We start from the raw sequence: 24,342 nt of genomic DNA, 5'->3' as shown, positions 1-24,342 counted from the left end.
CAGCTTAATCCAGTATGCAGCAAACTTATGACTGACTGCAGCTGCATTCTTCACAGAACAGCTCGTAATGACCTATCAGACAGTACCGTACAGGCTGCTCACGAGGAAAGCTGATGCTTGCTCTTAGCTGTAAACCAGATATGCTGTACGGTGTGGTCTCGGTGCATCTAAATGTAGAGATCCATTCGGAGCCCATTTGAAGGAGGGAGGATTCCAGCTGCATTTAACAAGTCACGTGTGTTGGGATAAATGACAGTCCTAAGTGGGGATGCAGTCGCTGGCGTCAGAACAGCTAAGCCACAAAGGCAAGCTGGCAGATCAAAGTGTGCTCACCTGCATATGCTCTTGCCCTCCAGAACTTCCAGGGCAATGAAGCTATGTTCGAAGCAGTCGAACAACAGGACATAGATGCTGTGCAGATGCTCCTGTATCAGTACACACCAGAGGAACTAGATCTCAACACACCTAACAGTGAGGGGCTGACGCCTCTGGATATCGCCATCATGACCAACAACGTGCCCATCGCCAGGATTCTTCTGAGGACAGGGGCCCGAGAAAGTCCACACTGTAAGTAAGCCTGGGAATGAAACCATGTACTGTTAAGTCTAGACCCAGCTTCTTGCCACCAAAATAGCCATTGCTAGCATTTAGAGCAGGAATAGTTGACGAAGACAGGCTCTGAATTCCTTTACATGTTCTCATGGACTTTCATGCATATAGTGATAGTGTTTAATCAGCCTAGGCATCGAGTTACATTCTAAACAGAATACACTGAGTGGAATTAAAAGGGAACCCAGAAAGAACTTCCTCCTAAGAATTTAGCCCAAGTTTAAAATACGTGAAACATACCAAGTGAGGCTATAGAATAGGAAGTGTACCTAGAAAAAGTTTAAGTATGCATGTGCAATTGTCCTGTGCCCATCGGCATTATGCTGGCTGCATTTAGTCACTCATTCATTCAACAAACACTGAGGACAGGGCACTGTTCTAGATACCAGGAACGACATGGTGAGCAAGATAAAGTCCCTATTATCATAGAGTTTAGACAGTAGTGGAGGACACTTCCAATAAGTGAGTGAGATCAATTAAATTGTAAACTCAAATAGTGATGAATGCTATGAAGAAAAGAAAGTAAGTGAGTGGCTAGAGATTGATGGAGTGGGGACTATTCTAAATAGGGTTGGGCAAGAAAAGCTTCTCTGATGTAATAATGTCTGAGCCTGGTCCTACATGATATTAGGAAATGAACCATGAGGAGATATGGGGTCAGATTCCAGAGCAGCAAATAGAAAGGTGTCGAGGCAGGCAGGAATGAGATTGCCATGTTCAAAGAATAAGGCCAGTGTGGGGGCAGAGTGATCGCTGAGGAAGGGCACTCTGGCTCTTGCAGGCTATGGCAAGATGCTGACATTGAGTTAAATGGGATGGGGAGACAGAGCAGCTGAAGCACATGAATGACATATTCTGCTTTACATTTTAAAAGATCGCTGCCGTGCTCTGTGGGGCATAGACAGGGGTGGGGCAACTCTGGAACGGGGAAGACCAGTTAGGAGGCCAGGAGACAGACGCGGTGGCTTGGACTGGCATGGTAGTGACATTAATGGTGAGCAGGGGCGGAATTCTGGATGTATCTTTGAACAGTTTTATTGAGATATAATTCCTGGGCATGTAATTCATCCATTTCAAATGTACAGTTCAGTGGGTTCTGGTATATGCACCATGTGCAGTGATGACTACAGTCCGTTTTAGGCCATTTTCATCACTCATACCCTCTCACTCCTCAGCCCTAGGCGGACACTAATCTACTTCCTCTTCCTATAGATTCGCCCATTCAGGACATTTCATGTAAGTAGAATCATATAATGTGTAGTCTTTGGGGACTGGCTTCTTTCTCGGTGTATGCTGAAGTAGAGCTGATAGTACTTTGCCAAAGGGAGCTGCTCTGGGGCCAACGACAGAGCTGGCCCCGGAGTGGACAGGACAAAGTCGCGGAGCCCTCAGCCCGTGCCAGGCACTATTCTGAGCACTTTACATGCATTCACTCCTTTAAGCCTCACGGCAACATTCTGAGGTAGGCACTCGCATTCCCCTTGGTGCAAACTCTCTGACCCAATGACCACAATGGCTCTGAGCCATAGTTTTTATGTTTCCTAAAAGAAAAAAGTAAACTCATCAAACTGTTACTTTCACTAATACTGATTCACTTACTTCCAAGTGGTGAGACCCAAAAGGCTGAAAGAGAAGCAAGCAAATATATAATTAGAGGCCACATCTCTGCTCCGAAATTTCACAAACCCCCACCACCCAAAGACTAGGTACAGAGGCAGATCCTTGTATCAGAAAACCCTTTATTTTAAAAATGCTGAACTCACCGCATCCATGTCGACCAGAGTGAGGATTTGGGTTCAGTAGGATTGGGGCTTTTCATCAGAGCTCCATCGTCAAAGTGCCCCTTCTTTCTCATGGAACGGGAAGCTCGGGGGGTGGGCAAATAGAGATGGAAGGAACCGGAAAATCTTCTTTGCTACCTTCCAACTTATGTTGCAATAATATCTGTCCCAAAGATCCAGCAAGAGAGTGGTGGAGAGAGAATCAGAGGGCCTGAACACAGAGAATGCAGACTGAGCCCCATTCTGTAGGAACAAGGAAACCATTCATCCAGATGTTGCCTGCAATGTGCTGGGTGAAACATTAGTCCCACTTACCTGAGACGTTACAAAGAACTCTGCATTTTCCGTGAAACCAGTGAGACTCCCAATCTCCCCAAGTCCCCTTGTGCATAATTAAATCTTCATAAAAGAGCCCACGTCCTAAATATCTAGTTAAACCAAAAAGTAAATTCATTCAAAAGGTCCCTGGTTTTTCTCATTCCCTCTGGCATGATAAGCACATACATCATGACAAAGTTGTAAAGGAAGGTGAGAGATAAACCCAGGTTTTAGCCTACAGGAAATATGACACCTAAGTCACCTTGGCCACCCAAGAAGTCAAAGAGATTGTACCCTGTGTGGACTCCCACATGCGTAAAGGTGGCAAAAGAATATTGATTGAGTAGCTGTGAAGCATTGTCTCTGGTTTTCACAGTAGCACAGATTCTGAGAGGTTAAGTGAATTGCCAAAGGTCACACATCTGGCAAGTGCATAGGGATGTCAAGGACTCAAACCCAGGTCTCTGGGACACCCATGCCTGGGATCCCTCTATGCAAACTTACTGCCTTTTCAAATAATCAATATGGAGGGCTGTGGCCGCTAGGCCCTTTCATCTTTCCCTTTGTGCCATTTGCTAAAATCCTATGGTGTATTTCTTTGCTCTTTTCTATACACTATACACTAAGGTGCCATGCCTGTTGGAGAGAAGCATGATAGAAAAGCGCAATCTGTTTTCAGGGATGTTTAATTCACATTATATATCAAGTACAAGAGGAAGAGAATTGCTTCTGTGCATGAATGTGAGCCAGCCCAGGAGAAAAACCATGGTCCACCCGCCAGAACAAGATAAGCAAACGCCTGCTGCGAACTGTTCCCCAGAAGTTGCAGAGGCAGGATATAAGAGAAGAAAAATAACAGTGAGGCCTTACGTTCGTAGAGCTTTTTACACATTGTGAAAATCCTTTCGCTTGCATCCGCTCATTTGGTCCTCACATCTGGCCTGTGAGATGGGAGTCCGTTTTCTCATTCTGATCAATGAGGAAACTGGAATAAGAAAAGTCGGATAATTCACCCAATGCTACAAAGCCAGGAAGTGGTAGAACTATGACTTGAACCCAGATCCTCTATATTAAATGCTTTGGTATTTGTGTAAAAACATTAGCACGCTCACTGTCACACCTCATTCTTTCCTTCTCTGACTCTCCTTTGCTTCCTCTTCTAATGCCATTCAGGTATTTCAAAGCAGCGAGCAGAGTTTCTAGCAGGATGAATTTTCTGTCTTCCTTTCCCCTGGGCGTTCCCTTCTGAAAACCGGTCCCATACTCTTTCCACTCTGAGAGCCAAGAATTCCAGCCCACTCAGAAGCAAGTCCTCTGTGATCTGCTTGAATTCATTGCAGGAGTCACAAAGACACAGACGGGTTTAGGGACTTAACTCTAAACCATTGGTCAGGTGTGTCTTTCAATCTTTAGCCCCTGAATCACAATGCTATATCGAGGTGTTCCTTACAAACACAGGTTGAAACTCGACCAGGTACTCTTTCCTTACTCACAGGGAAAGTCCTAGAAGTGGCCACCAGAACTTGCACACCACCCCAAGGTTAAATCCATGCAGAACCCCACCTGATCATTAGACCACTCTTCTGTCTTTATTCAGTGACTTTTTTCTGTTCCTCACCTTTAGGCAAGCAGCAAAGTATACTCATTCCTTCTAAAAGACAGTATCAGCCATTATGAAAATAGAATCCCAAGTACTTCCACTCGGAAGTGCTGAGCTCAGGAAGCCCTCAGAGACTTGGAAAGGGCTGAAGCTGGGCCAGCTAATGTAGGGACATCCAGGGGCTCTGCCTCTGATGGTTCCAGCCATTCAGTATCCCAGTTGCCATGACTCCTATTCAGTGGAATAAATGCTATCTGAGAGAGGCTTACCTCTGTTAGTGAAAGTCCCCAGTCGTAAGTCCTTCCTTTATTCTAACTAACTCCTGTCCTGCCCCCACTCTCCAATCCCAGTTCAGTGGTCTCTGGGAGAAACGTGCTGAATCATCAATGAGCTCCTTGCCTTTCTGAGGCTGCTATTTATTTGGCATCATCTATAAACCGTAATTATAAAGAAATAAGTTCTTTTTGGATACTTATCATGTGCAAATCTGGTCACTCTTAGGGATTTTGTCCGTCTTTCAACCTCAGTACCTGACACGTAGTAGGTGCTCAGAAATTTTCAGTTGAAATTTTGAACGACCCTGTGTTAGGCTGCTGGGAATTACAGGTATTGAATTCAGGCACATAGACACACGCATGAGTTACATGCATAGCGCATACACAATGTGTGGGAAATACCTCTAAGTCTTTCAGTGATTTATTCTGGGAGTACCTTCTGCTGTTGTTGCATTGTTATTTTCCAGGTACTGTCGTAGAATTTGGTTGTAGACAGAGCCTGTTTTCAGTTTTACGCTGTTGAATAATGTGGGCCGGCAAAAATGGTGGAATGCTCCTCATCTTTAGTCTCTCTGCCCTTCCCTATGGCCGTGTTCTCCCTTCTCTGCAGACCCGCTCTGCGTCTCTCTGTGAACTCACTCACTTTCTCTCGGATATTGCCTCTGGAACTAGGAGATGTCGCCCAGACTTAGTTGTGTGCAGTTACTTCATAAAACGCAATTGCCGAGTAGCTGTCACGCGAGTGTGGCGCAGACACCAGACACCAGAATTTTGGCAGACTCGTCAGGATGCACCACTAGTTTCTGCGGTAGTCGAGGGATCGTGTTGGTGCCGGGACTGGTTCAGGGCACGTCTAAGAGGTGTGACTATAAACTAATGAGCCTGGCTTTATATAAACAAACACCCCAGAAAGTCTACAGTCCAAACAAATGTTATCCTTTAACATGGTCCTCATGGGAGACCCCACACTTGCTCCAACAGAGCTGCTATTGCTCGAAACACTTTTGGATTTGTCCTCAGAGCCAGTTTATGAGAAAATCTGACTCGTTGCTTAGAGTCACACCTGATTTTTGTTCCAAAACAGCATTGCCCAGCGTCATCACCCTCCATGTTCACCAGACTTGGCTTCAAATGATTTAGAGAGGTTTCCTGAAATCAAATCCACCCTCAAAGGACAAAGATTTGCAACCATTAAGAATTTGTAAAGAACAAGCTTTGGGCAGGTCTCTAGAATGAGTCCCCTGGTATTTTTGCTTTGCTTCATTAAAATAGGCATAGAAATCCTCACCCTGACTTACAGCCCTGCTCCTCGAGCCTCATCTCATACTGCTCAACCCTCACGCATAGTACACTAGCCCTGCCAGCCTCCCTCCCGTCCTGTGAACACACTGCACTCACTCTCTTCCCCAGAGGGCCTCTGTCCTAGCTATTCCCCGTTTGGAGGGGTGCTCGAATGCTCTCAGTTGTGATCATTCCCTGGCCAGCTCCTTCCTAACATTTTCACTTAATGTCACATCTTCAAGTGAGGCTTTCTCTGGCCACTTAGTCCAAAGTCACTTTCTAATCACATCACTTTATTTTAATCTTCTGCATACATAGCACTTATCACTATTTTTTTTTCATTTTATTTGTTTATTTTCCGTCTCGCCTGCATTAGATTGTAAGCTCCGCAGAGCAGAACCTGTCTGTTCATTCATAGCAGTACCCCCAGCAAACAGTAGGCGCTCATTTATAAATGTGTTGAATTGAACGAATCTCAAGGCTACTTCTTTTGAAGGGTGTGAATATATTATTTATTTTGAAGAGAACGATTTTACTAAATACTGAATGAATTGATCTTTTTTAATATTTCCAAACAATTATTTAGACATCAGGCGGCCACAGCCTAAGGTCTGCTTACCTGCTTCCCAATAATTAATTGTCCTTTCATTCTCTTGTTTTTAATTTTTAAATATTCATACAACCAGAATATATTCCCCTTGTAAAACATGAAAACATTATAGATAAAGTTAAAAGATACCGTTGACAACCCACACAGCCTGTCCTTGTGCCATGCACATGCTCACAGTCTAGGCCCCTGTCCCTGAATTCCCCCAACATAACTGTTGCCATCGTCTCCAGGCTTGACTGAGCTAGGGGATCCACTTCCAGCCTTACTCAGAGTGACCTTTGACAAGAGACTTACTTTCCTTCCTGCGTGGGCCTCTCCAGGGGGCTGCTTCCCTGACATGACTGTTGGCTTCCCTCAGTGCCAATGATCTGAGAGACAGAGAAAGAGACCGAGGTAGAAGCAACAGTGTCTTTTATGACCTAATCTCAGGAAGGACATATTCTCATTTCCTGCCGAACATTGTTGATCACACAGACCGACTCTGGTACAGTGTAGCCAGGTGTGAATACTGCAAGGCAGACATCATCAGGGGCGCTCCTGGAGGCTGGCTCCCCACCACCTATCTGAGTTGTTGAGGATTAAATGTAATAGCAGCTTTAAACTACTTCCTTGGCATATTGTAAATGGTCAAAAAAAATTGTTAATCAATATAAATATCAAAAACAATATAAAACAAGTCAAGAGTTTCTGGTAAAGAATTTAAATATTTTACAGATATCAGAAACAATATAAAACAAGCCAAGAGCTTCTGGCAAAGAATTTAAATATTTTACCTATCTGCTGTATAGTTTGTGCTTTGAAAACACTGCCCAGTACAAGCATTCTTAAACGTTTGTGGAATTTTATGTTCTTAAACTGCCCTGTCCAACGCAGGAGCCACCAGCCATATGTGACAATTGAGTATTTGAAATGCATCTAGTCCAAATTAAAATGTGTTCCAAATGTAAAACAACCCTGATTTTTCAAGGCTTAAGTATAATAAAATATATTTTGTTTATTATATGTATTACATATATTTATATTTATATATTTATTTTATATATAACATATATACTACCTCAATGATTTTACATTGATTACATGTTGAGATGATAATATTTTGGATCTACAGAGTTAACTAAGATAGATTATTAAAGTTAATATCATTTTTTCTTTTTTTAACTTTTTCATTTTATTTTTTTCAAATTTTTATTTAAATCCTAATTAGTTAAAATGTAGTATAATGTTGGCTTCAGGAGTAGAATTTAGTGACTCATCACTCACAAATAACACCCAGTGGTCAACACAACAAGCGCCCTTCTTAATACTCATAATCCATTTAGCCCATCCCCACTTACCTCCCTTCAGCAATCTTCAGTACCTTTTTTTCTTTTATAATGTCACTGCTAGGAAATTTTAAATGATGTGGGTTACGTTATATTTCTGTTAGCACCGAAAGTATTGGCAGGAGATGCGGTTACCTTCTTTCATACTTAAGCCATGACATCATTTGATGATCTGCTTTGGATTTTCTGAATAATTTCCTCAAGGCTTTTGTATGCTTGTTTTAGAAATGTCCATTTGCCCTTTGGAGTTTGGGAGACTTAGGCTGGAAGTATTGCTCTCTGTGTCATTGGCTCTGGCTTCTTAAAGAACCACAATTACAACTTAAACTATATAATACGGACTTTGTGAATCCACATTCTGGAAAGTAGCAGGGAAGAACATTCCAGAGCCCCATGTCCAGGACGTAATGAGCTCTAGGAGGAGAAAACGCCACAGTAATTAAAATGAAACATTTAACCTCCAAATCTCTGAAACTTTTTGGAACCACATTCTCAGAGTCCTTGGGAAAACCTGAAATAAGACAACAGGGTGAGACCCAAGGGAAACCAGAGTGAATTCTGAGATGTGAACCTCAGCAAGACAGGTAAATTGAAACAGAGATTTTGAGCTTTTCTGGTATGAGAGTTTTTGAATTAAAAAGCATTTTTTTTTGGACTCTTCTGTAGTATTTCTTTTGATGTTCTAACCTGAAAACAAGGCAGTTGTGAGGCTGTTAGAAGGTTGTCACTTAGGATAGCAAAGATAAATTTTATTAACTGCTATTATTGGTTGCCCAGAGGACTTTGGCTTACATTTCAAGGTTTCTAAGTGACATTGTTTTCTTCCCTGAAGTAACAGATAGGGTTGAAATTGATACCACTTAGTATATATTTCTGAATGGTGGTTGGGACAGAAGATTTTTACCTGGGGCAAAGATTTGTTTTTTAATGAAAGAGCATAGAGTATTTGATAAAACGTATTTGATTTATTTTTGTGTGCCTCTAAAAAATATAACACAGACCAGTGAGTGTAATAATGATAATACAAAACTCCACTAATTGAGAGCCATCTATGAAGGGTTATCAGTAACTTACTGGAGCTTGTGATTTAGCTTATTATGCCACTTTTCAGATGAGGTACTTGGGTTTAAGATGGCAGCACAACTGGTGAGGACCACACATTCCTAATGGGCGGCACTTGACCTAGATCGATAACTTAAAGCCCTCTTACCATTTGGCCTCCAGTTTGGAAATAAGAGGAAAGCAGTTTCAGCTCAGGATGAGGAAACTTTTTAAAATTGAATGAAGCTCTTAAAACTGAAAGTGAGTGTGGGCAGGGCCATCTTGGTGAGCAGCGAGTTCCCCTCCTGGAGGAAATCCTACAGGGCCAAGGGTGTTATAAGAAGAGTCATCTAAGGCTGGTTAAGGCTCCTTCAGACTAAAGGAGTGTCTTGTGCCTCCTTTTCTCATCAATAAGTTAAAAAAAAAAATTGCTAGTAACAATAGAAAAGTTGTTGCTAAGTTGCAGAATGCCCTATCATTAGTAATAGGAAAATGTATTTTTTTTCAAGCAGATCAAATGAATTATTCCCTAAAACTTTCAGCTAAGAATTAAAATTAGTTAACATTTTACCTCCTTGTATTTTCAGTCTCTAAGCAATTATCAACCAGGCCCAAACTCACCAATTACAGGGCAGGACGAAATTAAGAAATAGTAGGTAGTAGGCGCTCCATAGGTTAGAGTCTGATGGTGAGGAAAAATGTTCAGTCTGATCATTATTTATCTCAGGATTTAAACAGTAACCGTAATTGTATTCTTTGAACACCAAGTTCCCACCCCACCCCCACCCCCACCCCCACCTCGTAGTTAATTAGCTGGGCAGGTCTTAGAACAAATACCCACTCAGACACTGGGTGGTAGAAACGCTGTTGATAATTAAACACCACAATAGCATGGGGCCTATTTCAGGAGCAGCCGAGTGGTCTTGCCCCAGCCGGACGGCTCACCACACACTCACAGACCCTCTATTGTGCTGGCAATGGCGGCTCAGAGGGATAGTTGCTTGGCTGGAGAAGGAACTAACTGCAGAAAGAGAGAAAAGACCAAACCTTGCAAATAGATCAGGAATTCTGCACTCAAGAGAAAACACCATGAGTGTGGAAGTTAAAGGGGAAGGGATCCAAGAAAAAGAGAAGTGGATGGGCAGGAGAACCAATTATATGATAGACATAGCCTTTCCAGTTTCTATGTCCATCCAAATGAGCTCACCAGCCTCATGCCAAATCGACAGCAATTAGAAAACTGCAATACATAAATATGAGGTTAATTTGCATTCCATTTGGTTTAGAGGAAGTTCCCTGGGTTCTTTGAGGTTTTTAAGAAAATCTTGGATAATAATGTCACCTACTTGAGTCTCGGTTTCTTCATCTTTATAACAGACGGTTAAAAAATATAATAAAATAAGGGGGTTAAAATGTTCTCATTCTGGGGTGGCAAAAATAGGAAGGGGGCTCTCAGAATAGTTTGCAAGGTGTCAGAAAGCCCAAATTTCCCACCATCACTCAAGATAAAACTGCACAGTCTAATATAATTATCATATTGCTTCTGCTTAAAATATATTAACCCAGTTTGCTGGGTTGATTATCTCACACTGAACAGATGTGACTCTTGGCAGCTATATAGGTCATTAATAATAGGGGAAAAATGATTACTTTATAAGTCAGCTGATTTGGTAGTCAATAAAGAAAATCTTTCAGAAGAGAGTGTTTTATTAAGCTATTAAAAAATCCATAGGAAAAAAAATAATAAAGGTTTTGCTGGGTGAAATGGTTGGAAACCACTGGCTCAGTTAGTGCCTTTTCTAGTCATCCGTGGAATTACGTCTAGCAACAGAGGCAAGTGACTGTGTTCTCAGGGGCATCTGGGGACTTAGACTGGGAAAAAAGTGGGGGGCAGATCTCCATAAAGTTCTCTCTCTCTCTCTCTCTTTTTTTAAGCTTTCAATTTTGGGGGGAAATTTCCATTCTCCTCCAGAAGTGTTAGTTTTGATTTTTAACTAATGTGCTTTCACCGAAGTCCGTGTGGAGACACTGATGCCCCACGAGGGTGCACATATTTGCTCTGTGGCTCCAGAGATACCCACTGCACAGCCCCCCCACCATATTATATGGTATATAATATATATAATATACCGCATTAGGCATCCCAGTTTGAGAAGCACAGGGATCTAGCTGATCTTGGAAAATTCACATAGTTATAAAATTGAATAGGTTTCCCCTTAGCCTCTGAAGAGGCAACATGCTTGACCTTAAAGATGTGGAATCCCTTCACCAGTACAACTCAGCCTTGGAGGAAAGGGAAAATGTGGAAACAAAGCATGTTGTGCTAAGAAAAGCTGAAAAAATCTCAGGGGGAGCCAAGCATAGCTTGAGAGAAGCTGTCCATCTGAAATGCCACCTGGAATTCACACCAGTAATAACTGTTGTGGATATAAAAATTAATAGGGGGGATTTCATAGTATTAGAAAAATTTATTTTTATAAATCATGTGTCTATCACCCAAGTGTTGACGCATGCATGCAATTCAAACATTAGGCTTACAATAAAAAGCTCACTGAATGACTTAGCAAGGACAATTCCCCCATTTTCTCTATAATTTGGAGTGGAAGAAGGAGGGGGGCCGTGGGCAGAGGGTGCAGTTACTGGGTCAATTAATCAACCCGAGAACTGTGACACAAACCCTGACGCCTAACCTATGTCTAAAAATACACAAATATATACGAATTTGTTTTCAACTGTCAATGCCTATATTTAGGACCTTCCCAGCAAGGCTATAATGAGACTGTGTTTGAGGCCTTCAGTCACAGCAGACTCTACCATTAATCTGAACTTAGTTAAATTAACAGCATTTATACTGACTTGTCAATCTCACTGCTCCAGGAAATTGCACCTTGAGGCTACTAATATTGCCAATTTTTCCACTAGAGTATGCGCCCGCGTGTGTGTATGTGTATTTTTTTTCTCCAGAGCCTCCGTGTTCATACGCCATCATTGCTTCCCTACGTCCACAGCACTTACATTATCATTTATTCTGGCCTCCTTTAGCCTTCCCGGGGGATTCTGCGTAGTGTAGCTGCTCAGTGAAAGAGTTTTTTAGCTTTATATTTATTTGTTTATTTTTCTGTCATGGCTCATGACTGAGGCTTTAAAAAAAGTGTGACGGTATTCAGAGTACATGATTGACTGCTACAGCAACATTCATTAACCATGAGAAATCTGCAGCAAAACACAGTCCTGAGTGTTCTAAACAGCAACTTGAAAAAGAAAGAAGAAAGAAAGAAAAAAAAAAAAGACTTGCCTAATTTTTCATTGACCTCATCTGTAAATAAATTGAGACTGATGGTGAGCAGGGGCAATAATAAATGAGTATTCATTTCCTGTAATCAATGCAAACATGCCTATGAACACAGAGAATATGAATATACAACCACCTAATTTCCATTTCAAAATACACCTAACAAATTTTCACTTGAGTTATCTTCATAATATTTTCCTCCCTTAATTAGAAGAATGAAATGTTTGGATTTCGTTCCCACCCACCAGGGTGAAATATTGTTTTGGTCACACAGTGTCAAACACACGTTGGTGACAGCAGCTGAGCTTGATTCTGGTCTGTTCTGTTCTTTCTGTGGTTCCTTCCACACACCCATGCTGAGGCTGTCGCCTCCTTACCGCGAACTACATCCTCCCAAGTGGCAAGGGACTGCCAAGGCCCCCCTCAAACACATGGGAGCCATGAGGAAACCCCCAGAAGCAGCTTCCCAACCTGACACACGAATGTGAAACGTTCTGTCACTGTCATGAACGTTCACTCTCACAAGGGTGGGTCAGGTGAATAGTATGACGTGAATTTCATGGAGACACCATATATGGAGTAAAACAGAAATATCAGACTGTATAATCTCTCTCAGGAGGAAGAGTAGTAGAACTTGCGGAGGAGCATGGGCATCTGCAGAGACGGTTCCTTCCCTGAGATCATGATCAGAGATGGAATTGTTAGGAGATCATAGTCTGGTCATGCGCAGTCATGAGGACTCGCCCCCGCTACTGTGGCAGTGGGAGTGGAACACTTCGTCAGCAATAAATAAATTGGTTAATTATAACACAATTACGCCACTAAGACATATGTACAAAAATGTCTGTGAGCTGGGCACAGTGTGGTTAAGAGCAGAACATTCTAATCAGATTCTGCCCCACCAAAAAAACACCAAACGACTTTAACAGAATGCACCTTGCCTCCTGGATGCCTTTTCCTACGACCTTCCTAGCCCGATAAGAGCTTTTGGCCCTAAATGTTTGTCTTTGCAAAGGTCTTGGAAAGGACCGTGTGCAGTCTGGGTTAGAAGTGGTCCTCATGGGTACTTGATGGTGGAGCTCTAACGAGCTGTGCTAGCCAGCTGTTCAGGGCACATATGACAGGAGGGCCCCAGGGCAATGAACATATCTTAAGTTGATGGACTTAACATTCAATCTAGTTGTCAGTGTCACCACTTAGACCTTGTTGGATAAGTCAGTTAATAAGGAACACAGACTTACCCTGGGCATTTTTTAAACCCCAAAGTCAACTCTCAACTCCCCTGCCCACGAAACAGTGTTCCCCCAGAAAGAGAAAGGAGTCACCCATGTCTTTCCCTGCAGTTGTCAGCCTGGAAAGCCGAGCACTGCACCTCACCACGCTGGTGCAGGAAGCCCAGCAGAGGGTGAGTGAACTGTCTGCCCAGGTGGAGAACGAAGGACCAAGTCTGGACAGCACAGAGAAGGAAAAACAGCTGAGAGCTTGGGAGTGGCGGTGTCGACTGTACAGACGCATGAGGACTGGTTTTGAGCACGCCAGTGAGTATAAGCAGAAGACTTCTGCGTTTAACTAGAAGCCAGGTTGGTTGGACACAGCCAGGCCTTTTTTTTTACTGATTTTTTTTTCCCCAACTCTGCTCCAGGGTCATGGATGGCCGTTGTCAGCCTATTTGGAGTGAGGGTTCTGGGCGGCTGTAAAAGGATCTTTTGTCTTGCTTGATTTTCTGGCTCCCAGTAGGTTCTCTGACCACAGCCATGAGGCTTCAGTGCTGCTGGCCTCTCTCCACCATGTCACACTCATCTAGTGCTTTCCACCCGATACGCCCCAATGCCTAATAACCTGGATGGTCTGATACCCTAAGTGGCTATATTTTGGGATGGGGAGGTGGAAAATATTTGTTTGTCCAGTTCCTGCCTCCAACCCGAGTTTAAGTTGTTTTCAACTCTCGTAGTTTCCAACTACGTTTTTTATAGAGCACTTATATAAACCGACCTTCGGTTAATACAGGCCACAGAGGATAGTCATTCAGCCCCTGAATTATGCTTTGTCTGCACTTCCATTCTCTTCGTCGATTCTTTTTGTTAGTTTTAAGGAAAGTCTTGTTTCTGGATAATGCTCATTAGCACTGGAAGGTACAGTGAACAACAGTCCCTAATATACAAAAGTATCAAATTCAGACATTTGGGAAATACTAAAATCTTGTTCCAAAAGGAGATCTTATTTAAACAACAATGAAAAACAATTAGACTTGAGGATTTAAATATAAGGGAAAGGATCAGTTCATTAGTTTGGGAATATCTGCCTCTGCTTTGTCCTATAGGTAAAGACTGAAGGCAGTGAAAATCTTATTCTCTGAAGCAGTTCTATATAGTAAGGACTGCATCTAAGCCTCATCCTTTCTCTTAAAGCAAACAACTTAAGCGGTATTAATGAAAGTTTGTTTCAAAATAACATTAATGAAAGTTTGTTTCAAAATTAACAGTCTCTTCAGCAGTGCCGATACATGTTTTTTTATTTTAAAAAAGAGACATGCAGCAATCGTTTTAATAAATGCATTTGCAATTGTGCCTTATTTAGGACAAATTACTACTAGAAGCAACCATAGTTTTACACTTCCTGCCATTTGAGAGGGAATTTTTTAAATCACAAAAAGCCTTCTGGGTGTTAAGGAACACCTAGAACTATCAGGAGTCCTTTAAAACCCAAGGTTATTAGGTATGACATTCGTCTGTGAATTCTTTTTCAGAAAATGTTACGTGATGTAATAGGAGGCACCATGAGAGAAGGCAGGTTGACATTCTATCCTGGGAAGACCCCAGAATCAGGCCCCCGAAGCCATGGGGCTTCGTCCTAGCTGTGTGTCTTTGCTGTGTCCTTGAACAAGTAGTGTGGCCTCTTTGGACTGCACGTTCCTCATCCTCAATAGGCACATGCTCCGCTTGCCTTTTCTATCCAGCAGGGTTGCAGAAAGGCTCCAGTGAAATGATTTCCATGAAAGTACTTCATGAAATGAAGCAGTCTCTATCAGCAGCCGGCTCCTGCTAACACTTCCTGGCCTCCTCTCCGACTGGTCCAGGCCAATCTCCTGTTATGTTTCCAGGATACTTTGGGAAGGCTTAACTGGTATTATTTATCCCTTCAGAAGACGTTCTAATGCTCAAATAAGACCACGATGGCAACAAATAAAGGCCATTGAGACTTCTAATGAAAATGTTCAAAAGCAAAAGCTATTAGGCTCTACAAACAAATGTTTCCATAGTGTGTGTTTCAGGGTATCCTTTGAAGAGGCAGGAACATTGTTTAAAAAGGATTTGCAATGTTAAGATCCTTACGTTTTTCCTTCTGTCCCAGGAGCCCCTGAGGTGCCAACCAACGCCTGTCTCATGGTAACCAGCGGCACGGCACTCACTGTCAGCTTTCAAGAGCCTCTTAGTGTCAACGCAGCTGTAGTAACCAGATATAAAGGTACCAGACTCCGGTTGCTTTTTTTTTCTTCATTGTTTCTTCTTAAAAAAACAATCCATTGTTTGGGGATCAGTTGTGCATTTTGTATGTTTGTTTTTCCTGCTGGTAGGATAGTTTTCTATCCCATGTACTTTTTGAGTTGAAATATTTCTGTAGGCGCTCATGTACAGAGCAAAAGGTTAATGAGAATAAGTCACAGAGAAGATGGACCATAGGACCGGGCTATCATTATGCCAAGCCCCTCCAAAATATTAATTCCATTCTTGCTTGCAGAAGGCCTGTTTTGTGCATAGTATAGGTCTGGAGACAGAACTAAGTAGAAAGAATCAGCCTCCATCCAAGGAGCTCAGAGGGTGGGATATAGAACATACTAAGTAGTGGGGCGTATGAATTGATACCTGTAACAGCAGGTAAACTAGAGTCAAGGATTAAAAAAAAAAAAAAGATAAAAGACATTAGGGGTCAGAAAAGAAAGAGGGAAGTAACAGGATAGGATCAGAAAGACCCCAAGGTGCAGGTGGCATTTGGCTTTCAAGGATGGCTAGGATTTGGACCACAAGATGTTGAGGGGGAAAGTAATCTCCCAAGTGGGCACAGGTTAATACCTGTGAAGCAAGAGCACGCTAGGACAGGCAAAAGGGAGCGAGGGAACCAGTTGTGGCTCCAGGGGTGATGAGGGTTCACGAAAAGGCACAGTGAAACGTAAGAGCAGAGAGAAAAATGAGGACAGGGGGCAGGGGCACACCAAGACCTGAATTCAAAATTAAGGAGTTTTCGACATTATTTGATGAACTCTGCAGAACACTGAATCAGGTCGGACAGGATCAGAGGTAGATGGTCAAAGATTTGGGTTGCAAGACTGTGTATGATGTACCAGAAGAGATGTGGGCCAAGAACAGGGAAGTGAGTTCGGCAGCTAGCCGGGGGAGCCATGACAGCTTGACGTGTCTGCGGAAGAAGAGCGGGAGCCCAGAGGAGACAGACAGCAGAATGACACTGTGATGAGAACTGCCAAGGCTGCAGAGCACCGACTGTATACCCGGCACCTTGGCAAGCCATCAGCTGTACTAACTGCATGTGATCTTCACAGCAGCCCTAGCAGTGGGCACTGTTAGGATTTCCACTTTGTAGACAAGAAGACTGAAGCATTGAGGTTAAGGAATTTGCCTGAAGACACAAACCAGAGCCAGAAGTATCCCATTATGTGGATTCTCGAATGCGGTGGCCAGAAAAAAAGAGGAAAGTAGATTTTCCTGACTCAGGAGAACATATGGAAGTAGTCTGAATGGTCCCACAACTTGATAAAGTCTTCCGTGCATAGATTCCCAGATGCCAGCCCATAAGGCAGCAGTCCTGTGTCCAAGCAGTGTATGTGTCTCCTGTCTCCTTCCCAGGGCCTGTTCCCTCGGAGAATCTTCTAGGTCTGCAAATATTACTCTGCCCACACCTGTAGCTTTCTGAGGTACTTGGAATTTTCCAGATAACTCCACTCTGTTTGTACTATCTGAGATAAGGCAGCCTAGCATTTGTTACCATTTTGGGTTTTCTGTATCAAAGAGAAGGTAGCCTGAGGGTACTAGTGACAAAAGACAAATGAAGCCACCCAAGGCGGCCTCCCACCGCTATCCTTTGATACAATTCTGATACTTTGTCTCGGTCGCCTGCACTGCCAGGACTTCCTGAAACTCAGAGCCAGGGTTTGCAGGCAGTGTCAGACTTGGACATTTTCCTCTCTCTCTACCTCTCTCCAGCTCAGGGTTGTGATGAAGGGTTTCATCAGTGCTGCCAAGCTCGACATTTTCTTCTTACATTTGATTAGTGAGCTATCGGGAGCTAATTTATCCAGACTGTCAGCTATTTAATACTCGACCATCATGCCAGCAAGTTCTATCAGCATTCACATATTAACACGTCTCATCTCAGGAGACTTGTATTTGGGTGAGGTTGAAAATGAAAGCCACAAGTGGGTTCTGTTAGCGACTGGAGGGGATTAATTAAGCATTATAAATAGAATTGTCTGTTGCATTATGGAGTAGGTTTCCTTGTGTTAATTTATAAGGTCATAAATAGAGTCCTTAACCTGGCCACTCTCAGGGGTTATTTAAAACAGCTGGCAGTCTCCTGCACCCAGAGACAGCAGGACAGTTTTTAATTCAGTTGAAGTCATTATTTAATTACAGAAATATTAGCAAAATTACCCTGAAACAAGGCCAATTATTTATTTGCATTAAAAAAGAAGAAACAATCGAGAAATCCACAGAATGAAATGTCAGTTATCTAATTGGTTAGAGGGAGGGCTTACCCCTACAGTATTCAGGGTTTGGAAAACATCTCAAACTGCTCTCCAGAATTTTTGGGTTCACAAAACCTCAAGCTTGTTTTGACAACTGGATGTTCTCCCCCTTCATACCGAAGCCTGTGTTTCAAAGAAAATCTGAATCCTTCCGTTTCTCACGTGTGTACACTCAACTCATTAACATGTTCCGGTTTCTTTGAATTTGTTGATATCCAGAAATCTTTTTAAGAGTGTCTCTTTATAAGCATTCTTCAGGCCCAGGGACCAAGCAGCAGGCCAACTGCTGTCACAACTTGGACATTAAAGGCATCAATTTCAGTTTAAAACCCAGAAACAGTTTTGAGTAAGACTCACTGGAGTTTTCTGCCTCCATCTCCCTTACATGTGGGAAAATGGGGCTAAGAGAATGACTGTCTATTTCCAGATATTTCTTCCTTGGATTCAAAGAGGAGGGGCATCTTTTGGTCCCATCTCACCAATTCCATGGCTTACAGAGCCAAACCAGGATTATTTCAAACACTTTGATGTTTTGGACAGTTGCCAGAATTTCATTCTGCACGTTCTCCCCCTTGCCTCGGGTAACTTGCCTGCAGCTCCCATTGGCAGAGGGTATGTCATTTCTCTGCATTCCCAAAGCAGAGAGCATGTTCAAAAGTGATTTTGCTGCTTGTTGCTGTGTTGGGAATGGAAAGGAAAGTATCCTTTGACAGATGCTGTGTGGCATCTGTTTTCTATCCACAGGATGAATTATTTTCTACCTTTATTTTAAAAGCAGGGCTTGACATGGTCACCCTTCAGGCTTTGCCAATGGTGAAATGCTTCAGTAGCTGCGCTAGTGGGTGTGGGCAGTATACTGGTTTGGGTGGTGCCCTTCCCCATCTCTTCTTACCTCCTTCTCCAACAGATTAGAAGCCACCACCTTAATTCCTTCCTACAAAGGCTTGTAATAGCAAACTATTTAACTCCTCTTCAATTGATGGCATTTCCTTAAAGAAAAAAAACTTGAAAAGCATTTCCCCTTGCAGAAATTGCCAGGACCTTTCCAGAGCTGGTAGTGTATCTCCTCCTGCAAAGAGCAGGTGGTGCTTCTGCCAATTGCCACCTCCCAACTTATTTCCCAGAAAGAAAGAAAGCCAAAGAATTCCACAGAGATGTCCTGGAGCAGTGTGACTTCTAGGAGGGAGAGTCCACCATTTGTTCATGAAAGTCCTCAGGGTCGACAATTTGTAATCATAGCATGAACTTGACCATGACTTAATCACCTGGGCCATCTTTTCGTAAGACTTAAGAAAAAACTGAATTCATGGGGCTTGGGTGCACAGTGCTTAGTATTTATATTACTTTTACCCCTTCTATAATTTTTTCCTCATACACCTTATAATTGGAAAGAGAAAAGTGCATTGCATTAGAGACTATAATTATCTTCCATGTTTAAATAATTGAAGAATTAGTCTGATCCTAAGCATGAGGTAGCTACCCTCATCGGTAGATTGAACTGACTCGATTTCACAAAACTAAAGGATTTATCATTTTAGTTAGCCTGTTTGGGTGGGGGTAAGGCCAAAAGTTTACAGACGAGAAGCAACGAGGAGAGGCAGAAGATGTTATGTACAGGGGACAGGAAACTCAGTGGGCTAACATTTTTGCATACAAGTAAAAATACAGAAATTTAAGTTCAGCAACTAAATGTATGACGAGGAAAAGCAGCAGGTCCAGTGAGAGCAGGGGAATGGCAGCCCTATTCAAATTCCTTCATCTAGGCTTCCACAGGCTTTTTAGGTCACTTCTCAATTCCTCCATGGTGGCTAAGCTGTCCGGATCCAGCCATTTGACTCTTTGACCATCTCGTGAACCACCTTAAAACCCTTCTCCAGTACAGTATGTTGTAAAGCATAGCCTTTTTGCATTTTCATTTAGGCAAGTTTTTAGCCCTCAAACAATACAGTACAGGTTGTATAAAAGACAAGGTAAAAGATTTACCCTTCCTCCGCTGGCCCAGCCCTGTCACAAATCTAATCTGTTATGAGTACCATGTATGTATGGCCTTACAAATCCTTTCTTGATGCACAAACCCACATGTATAAGCACACAGATGTTAGGTTCGTTTATGTGCTAAAATTATCAGTCTAATCCTACAACTAGATTTAAGATTTTATTTATTTGAGAGAGAGCACAGAGGGAGAGCAAGAGGGAGAAGCAGACTCCACACTGAGTGGAGAGCCACATGCGGGCTCAATCCTAGAATCCCGAGTTCACCACCCAAGCCAAAGGCAGACACTTAACCAACTGAGCCACCCGGGCACGCCTAGATTTGTTACTAATTCAGCAATTTGTCATATCTATCCAATACCCTCCTATGTCAGTGTGTTTGGATTTTCATTCTTTTTAATCACCATACAGTATTCCTATTCCCTAGCTAGACGTGCCATAATTTATCTAATCATTCTTCCACTGATAAATATAGGTTGTTTCCATTTTTTTTTTCCTATTATATAATACTACAATCCTTGTATGTGTCTCTGTTTTACTTGGGACAATATTTTCTTCTGGGACTATTAACTAGAAGTGGAATAGGTTATGCAGTCCCATTCTTTGTCTCACTCACCTGTCTATAGCCATTGTTAACCTTAAAAATAAAATCTTCAAAAAAAAAAAAAAAGCAGCAAACAAAAAACCCTCAATCATTTTACTAGGAAAAAAAAAAACCACAGGTTTATTTAGCAACCCTGGAGAGTTGCAAGTCTTGCAAGTCAGGATAAGCAAGTTACAACAGGTCTATAGAACAAAAGAGAAAAACACCCTCCAAAGAGGAAAGGGAGCAGTTGGGCAGGGTGTTATAAACAAAAAGTCTATTGGAGTAAACTGGGAGTCTGAAGTATAGTGGCTTTTCATTGGCTGAGTTGTGAGGTCTCTAATTGGCCGAACTGTTGTTTTGGCAAGAGAAGAACCTTTCTTCTTGCTGGAGTAATATAGTAGTAGGTAGAGTATATGGACTTTCAATGTGCATCTCTTCCTGCTGGGTCCATCTCTTCCTGTTGGGTCACTGACAATAAGTGGTAGGGTGTAAGAACTGCTGCTCTGGGCCTCCCCAATGCATCTTAAATGGTGTTTCCTTTTATTAATTTTCACACCAGAGTAACTTTTTAGTATTTTAACATCTGGTAGGGTAAGCCCCTTCCCATGGTAACTGTTTTCAAAATGTCACAGTTGTTCGTACACATGTCCTCTTCCAAATGAATTTTTTAAATTGGTTTGTCAAGTTTAATTTTCAAAATCATATTGGGGTAGCATCATATTCCTAAATTAATTTGGAGAGAGACTTTCCATCCAAAACAGGTCTTTCTAATCAAGCCGAATTTTATGTATTCAGGAAAATTTCATAATTTTCTCTAGATGGGCCTTCTACACTCACTGTTAAGTTTCATGCGGGATCTATTTAACACATTTTATGGCTATTATGAATGAATTCTCTTTTCAAGACAGAGTCTCTAATTGGCTATTTGTGGGACAATAGAAGAGCGAGTGCTAGTTTGAAAGAAATCTTTAGTTGGTTGCTTTGCTGAACTCTTAGTAATGGTGAGGGCTTTTTTTGTTTTTTTCTCTTCAGTAGATTATCTTGCATCTTACGATTTTTTTTTTAACATCATCTCTAAGTAAGGATCATTTTGTCCTTCCTTTCTAGTACTTTCTGTTCTTTCTTGGATCTCACTTTATTAACTAGAGTCAGTGTGGTTTCTAGTTCCCACTACATTGTGCATCATAAGTGGGACAGTAGGTATCCTTCTCTCTTACCTGCTTTTGTCAATGTGCATCTGATATTTTACCATCAAGTGTGATATCTAGGATAGGTGTCTGGTAGGTAACCGTTACCAAATTAAGGAAGCTCCATGTGGATAATGATGAATGATATAGCATTGAACATAATTTTTAGATCTCTGCTGTGATCCTGGTTCCTTTAGTATTTCAAAAGTCATGTATTTGTGCCCCTTCTTTTAGAATTGTTGAACATTTGTCTATTTTATTGGTTTGTTTGAAGAATTAACTTTTTTCATTCATAAAACCTATTTCTTGTTTATCTCCTACTTTATTAATTTCTGGCCTTAGCTTTGCCAATTCCTGCTACTTTCTGTTAGTTTACTTTATTCTCTTTCCCAGTTCTTTTTTTTAACTAGGAAACTTAACTCATTCCTTTATTTTCCTTTTTTTCTAATCCATGTATTTAAGGCTATAACTTTTCCCCTGACTACTATTTTGTCCATATCCAAAAGGTTTAAAGTGAGGTGCTATAATCATTTATTTATAAATAATTTATCATTTCCATTTTAAGCAGTGTTTTTAGGCAAGCCATTTTAAACTTCTAAGTGGCCATATTTTTTGTTGTATTTTTAAGGTTAATTTCTAATTTTATCATAATAAAAATTTTTAATGTGCTCAGTATGCTGTTGAGCTATTTTAAAACTTATCTGTAGCTAACCAATAAATCAGTGTATATGGACCATCGTTGGTGTTTGAAAAGAACGTGTAAACTCCATTGGGTATAAAGTGTGAATGTGCGTGTGTTGTTTAAATCCCTGTCTTTTTCTAAAGTGTTTGTTCCTTTGATCTTTGATCTCTGAGAAGCTGCTTTATTTGTCTTGCTTAATTCTGTTTGCTTCAACTTCTATTTTGTCTGTAATTAACAGTGCTTTCTAGGTTTTCATTTGCCTGCTGCCTCTCTGTCTTACTATTTTCAGCCTTCCTATGATGTTTGAGAAACATTTCTTATAAAAAGTATATGGTTAAACGATAGACTCAAACTGCAAGTTTGTCTCTTTTTATATACATCTTATTTTTGTCCAAAGTGATCTAAGAATGGGATTTTAAAAAACCAAATTTGTACTAAAAGGCTTATAATAAAAAAAAAAAAAATTACATGCTTCAGTCTTCTTACCCTTCTCTTCAGCGCCAGCCAGTTTTAACTCCTCTAGTTCTTATAATTACCTGTCTACTTTCATTAATAATACTTCTGTGGCTCTTTCTTGATGCAGCAATTGCAGGTCTTATGTATGCAATTATAACTATAACAGAAAAGAATTTAACTCGCATAATACCACACTCATCTGTATTCTTTTCTCTCTCCACCTAATTATATTTCCATTTTTAGTTAAGTCAGCAGTGTTTATACTTTATGAATGTGGAGATTTTGGTTGTTGTTTTAACTAAAATCCTGACTTTATTCAGATAACCTTAGTTTCCACCTGATATCTCTCTCTTTTTTTAAGATTTTATTTATTTGAGAGAAAGAGAAAGCGAGAGAGAAAGGGTGTGAGTGGGAAGAGGGGGCAGAAGGAGGGGGAGAGAGAGAATCCCATGCAGACTGTCCACACTGAGCGTGGGACTCCCATCTCACGGGGACCCCTGAGATCATGACCCAAGCCAAAATCAAGAGTTGGATGTTCAACTGACTATGCCACCCAGGCACCCCTGAGGTCTCTTTTTTGTCCCAGGATCTCATCCAAGACCCCATATGACATTTAGTTATCATATCTCCTTGAGTTCTTTGGCTGACAGTTTCTCAGGCTTTCCTGAGTCTTTGTCTTTTCCTTGTCTTTGATAACCTTGACAATTTTGAGGAAGACTGTGCAGTTATTTTTGTAGAATGTCCCTCTTTTGGATGTGACTTGATATTTTTCTTCATGATTAGGCTGGGGATATGGGTTTGGGGGCAGAAAAAGCTTTACCCATTTTCATCCCATCATATCAAGAGTACATGCTCCCGGTATGACTCATCACTGTTGATGCTGACCGTGTTCACCTGGCTGAGGTGTGTTTGTCTGGTTCCTCCGCAGTAAAGTTATGGTTTAACCCCTTCCATCCTGTATTCTTTGGGAGGAAGTCACTATGTGCGGCCTACTCTGTGTGTGTAAGTTTTGACATTGCGAAGTCAAATAGTGTACTGTGATTATATTTCCTTACCTATATATTTTCCTCAAATCTCTAATTTCCTCTTTTCTCTTTCCTACCCTACTTTCCATTATCCTATTCAAAATCTGTTTCAAATAGTCCTTTCAGAGTAGTACCTATTTTCCCTCCTCTACTACCATCTATTCATGTTCCATTATATAATAGTAACTTGTTGGGTTGGCATTAAGCAAATACAAATTAAAACTACAATGAAAGGGGTGCCTGGGTGGCTCAGTCAGTTAAGTCTCTGACTATTGATTTTGGCTCAGGTAGTGGGATGGAGTCCTTGAGTCAGGCTCCTTGCTCCGTGGGGAGTCTGCTTGAGATTCTGTCTCTTCCTGTCCCTGTGCCCCTCCCTACTTTCTCACGCACGTTCTCTCCTCTCTCACCCCCAAAAAATAAATAAATATTTAAAACACACACACACACACACACACACACACACACAATGAAATTTTGCTACATGCCTATTGAGTAGCAACAAATTTGAAAATAGGGACAATACC

At 41.5% G+C, this 24,342-nt stretch overlaps 1 protein-coding gene across 1 annotated transcript in view; it reads left to right on the top strand.

Moving 5' to 3' along the window:
• The window catches only part of LOC111151466 (ankyrin repeat and fibronectin type III domain containing 1), a 437,740-nt gene that overhangs the window by 282,069 nt on the left and 131,329 nt on the right, over positions 1-24,342 (top strand). The window contains exons 6-8 of the mRNA XM_022509473.1: positions 357-567; positions 13,476-13,670; positions 15,484-15,597. Of these exons, the coding sequence (XP_022365181.1) occupies positions 357-567; positions 13,476-13,670; positions 15,484-15,597 (520 nt within the window). The remainder of the gene's footprint in view (positions 1-356; positions 568-13,475; positions 13,671-15,483; positions 15,598-24,342) is intronic.

Source organism: Enhydra lutris, unplaced genomic scaffold, assembly GCF_002288905.1.
Source record: "Enhydra lutris kenyoni isolate GAN:26980312 unplaced genomic scaffold, ASM228890v2 scaffoldscaffold26, whole genome shotgun sequence".
Classification (NCBI taxonomy): Eukaryota; Metazoa; Chordata; class Mammalia; order Carnivora; family Mustelidae; genus Enhydra; species Enhydra lutris.
Note: the sequence above shows the minus strand (reverse complement) of the source record. Positions and strands in the feature narration are given on the sequence as shown.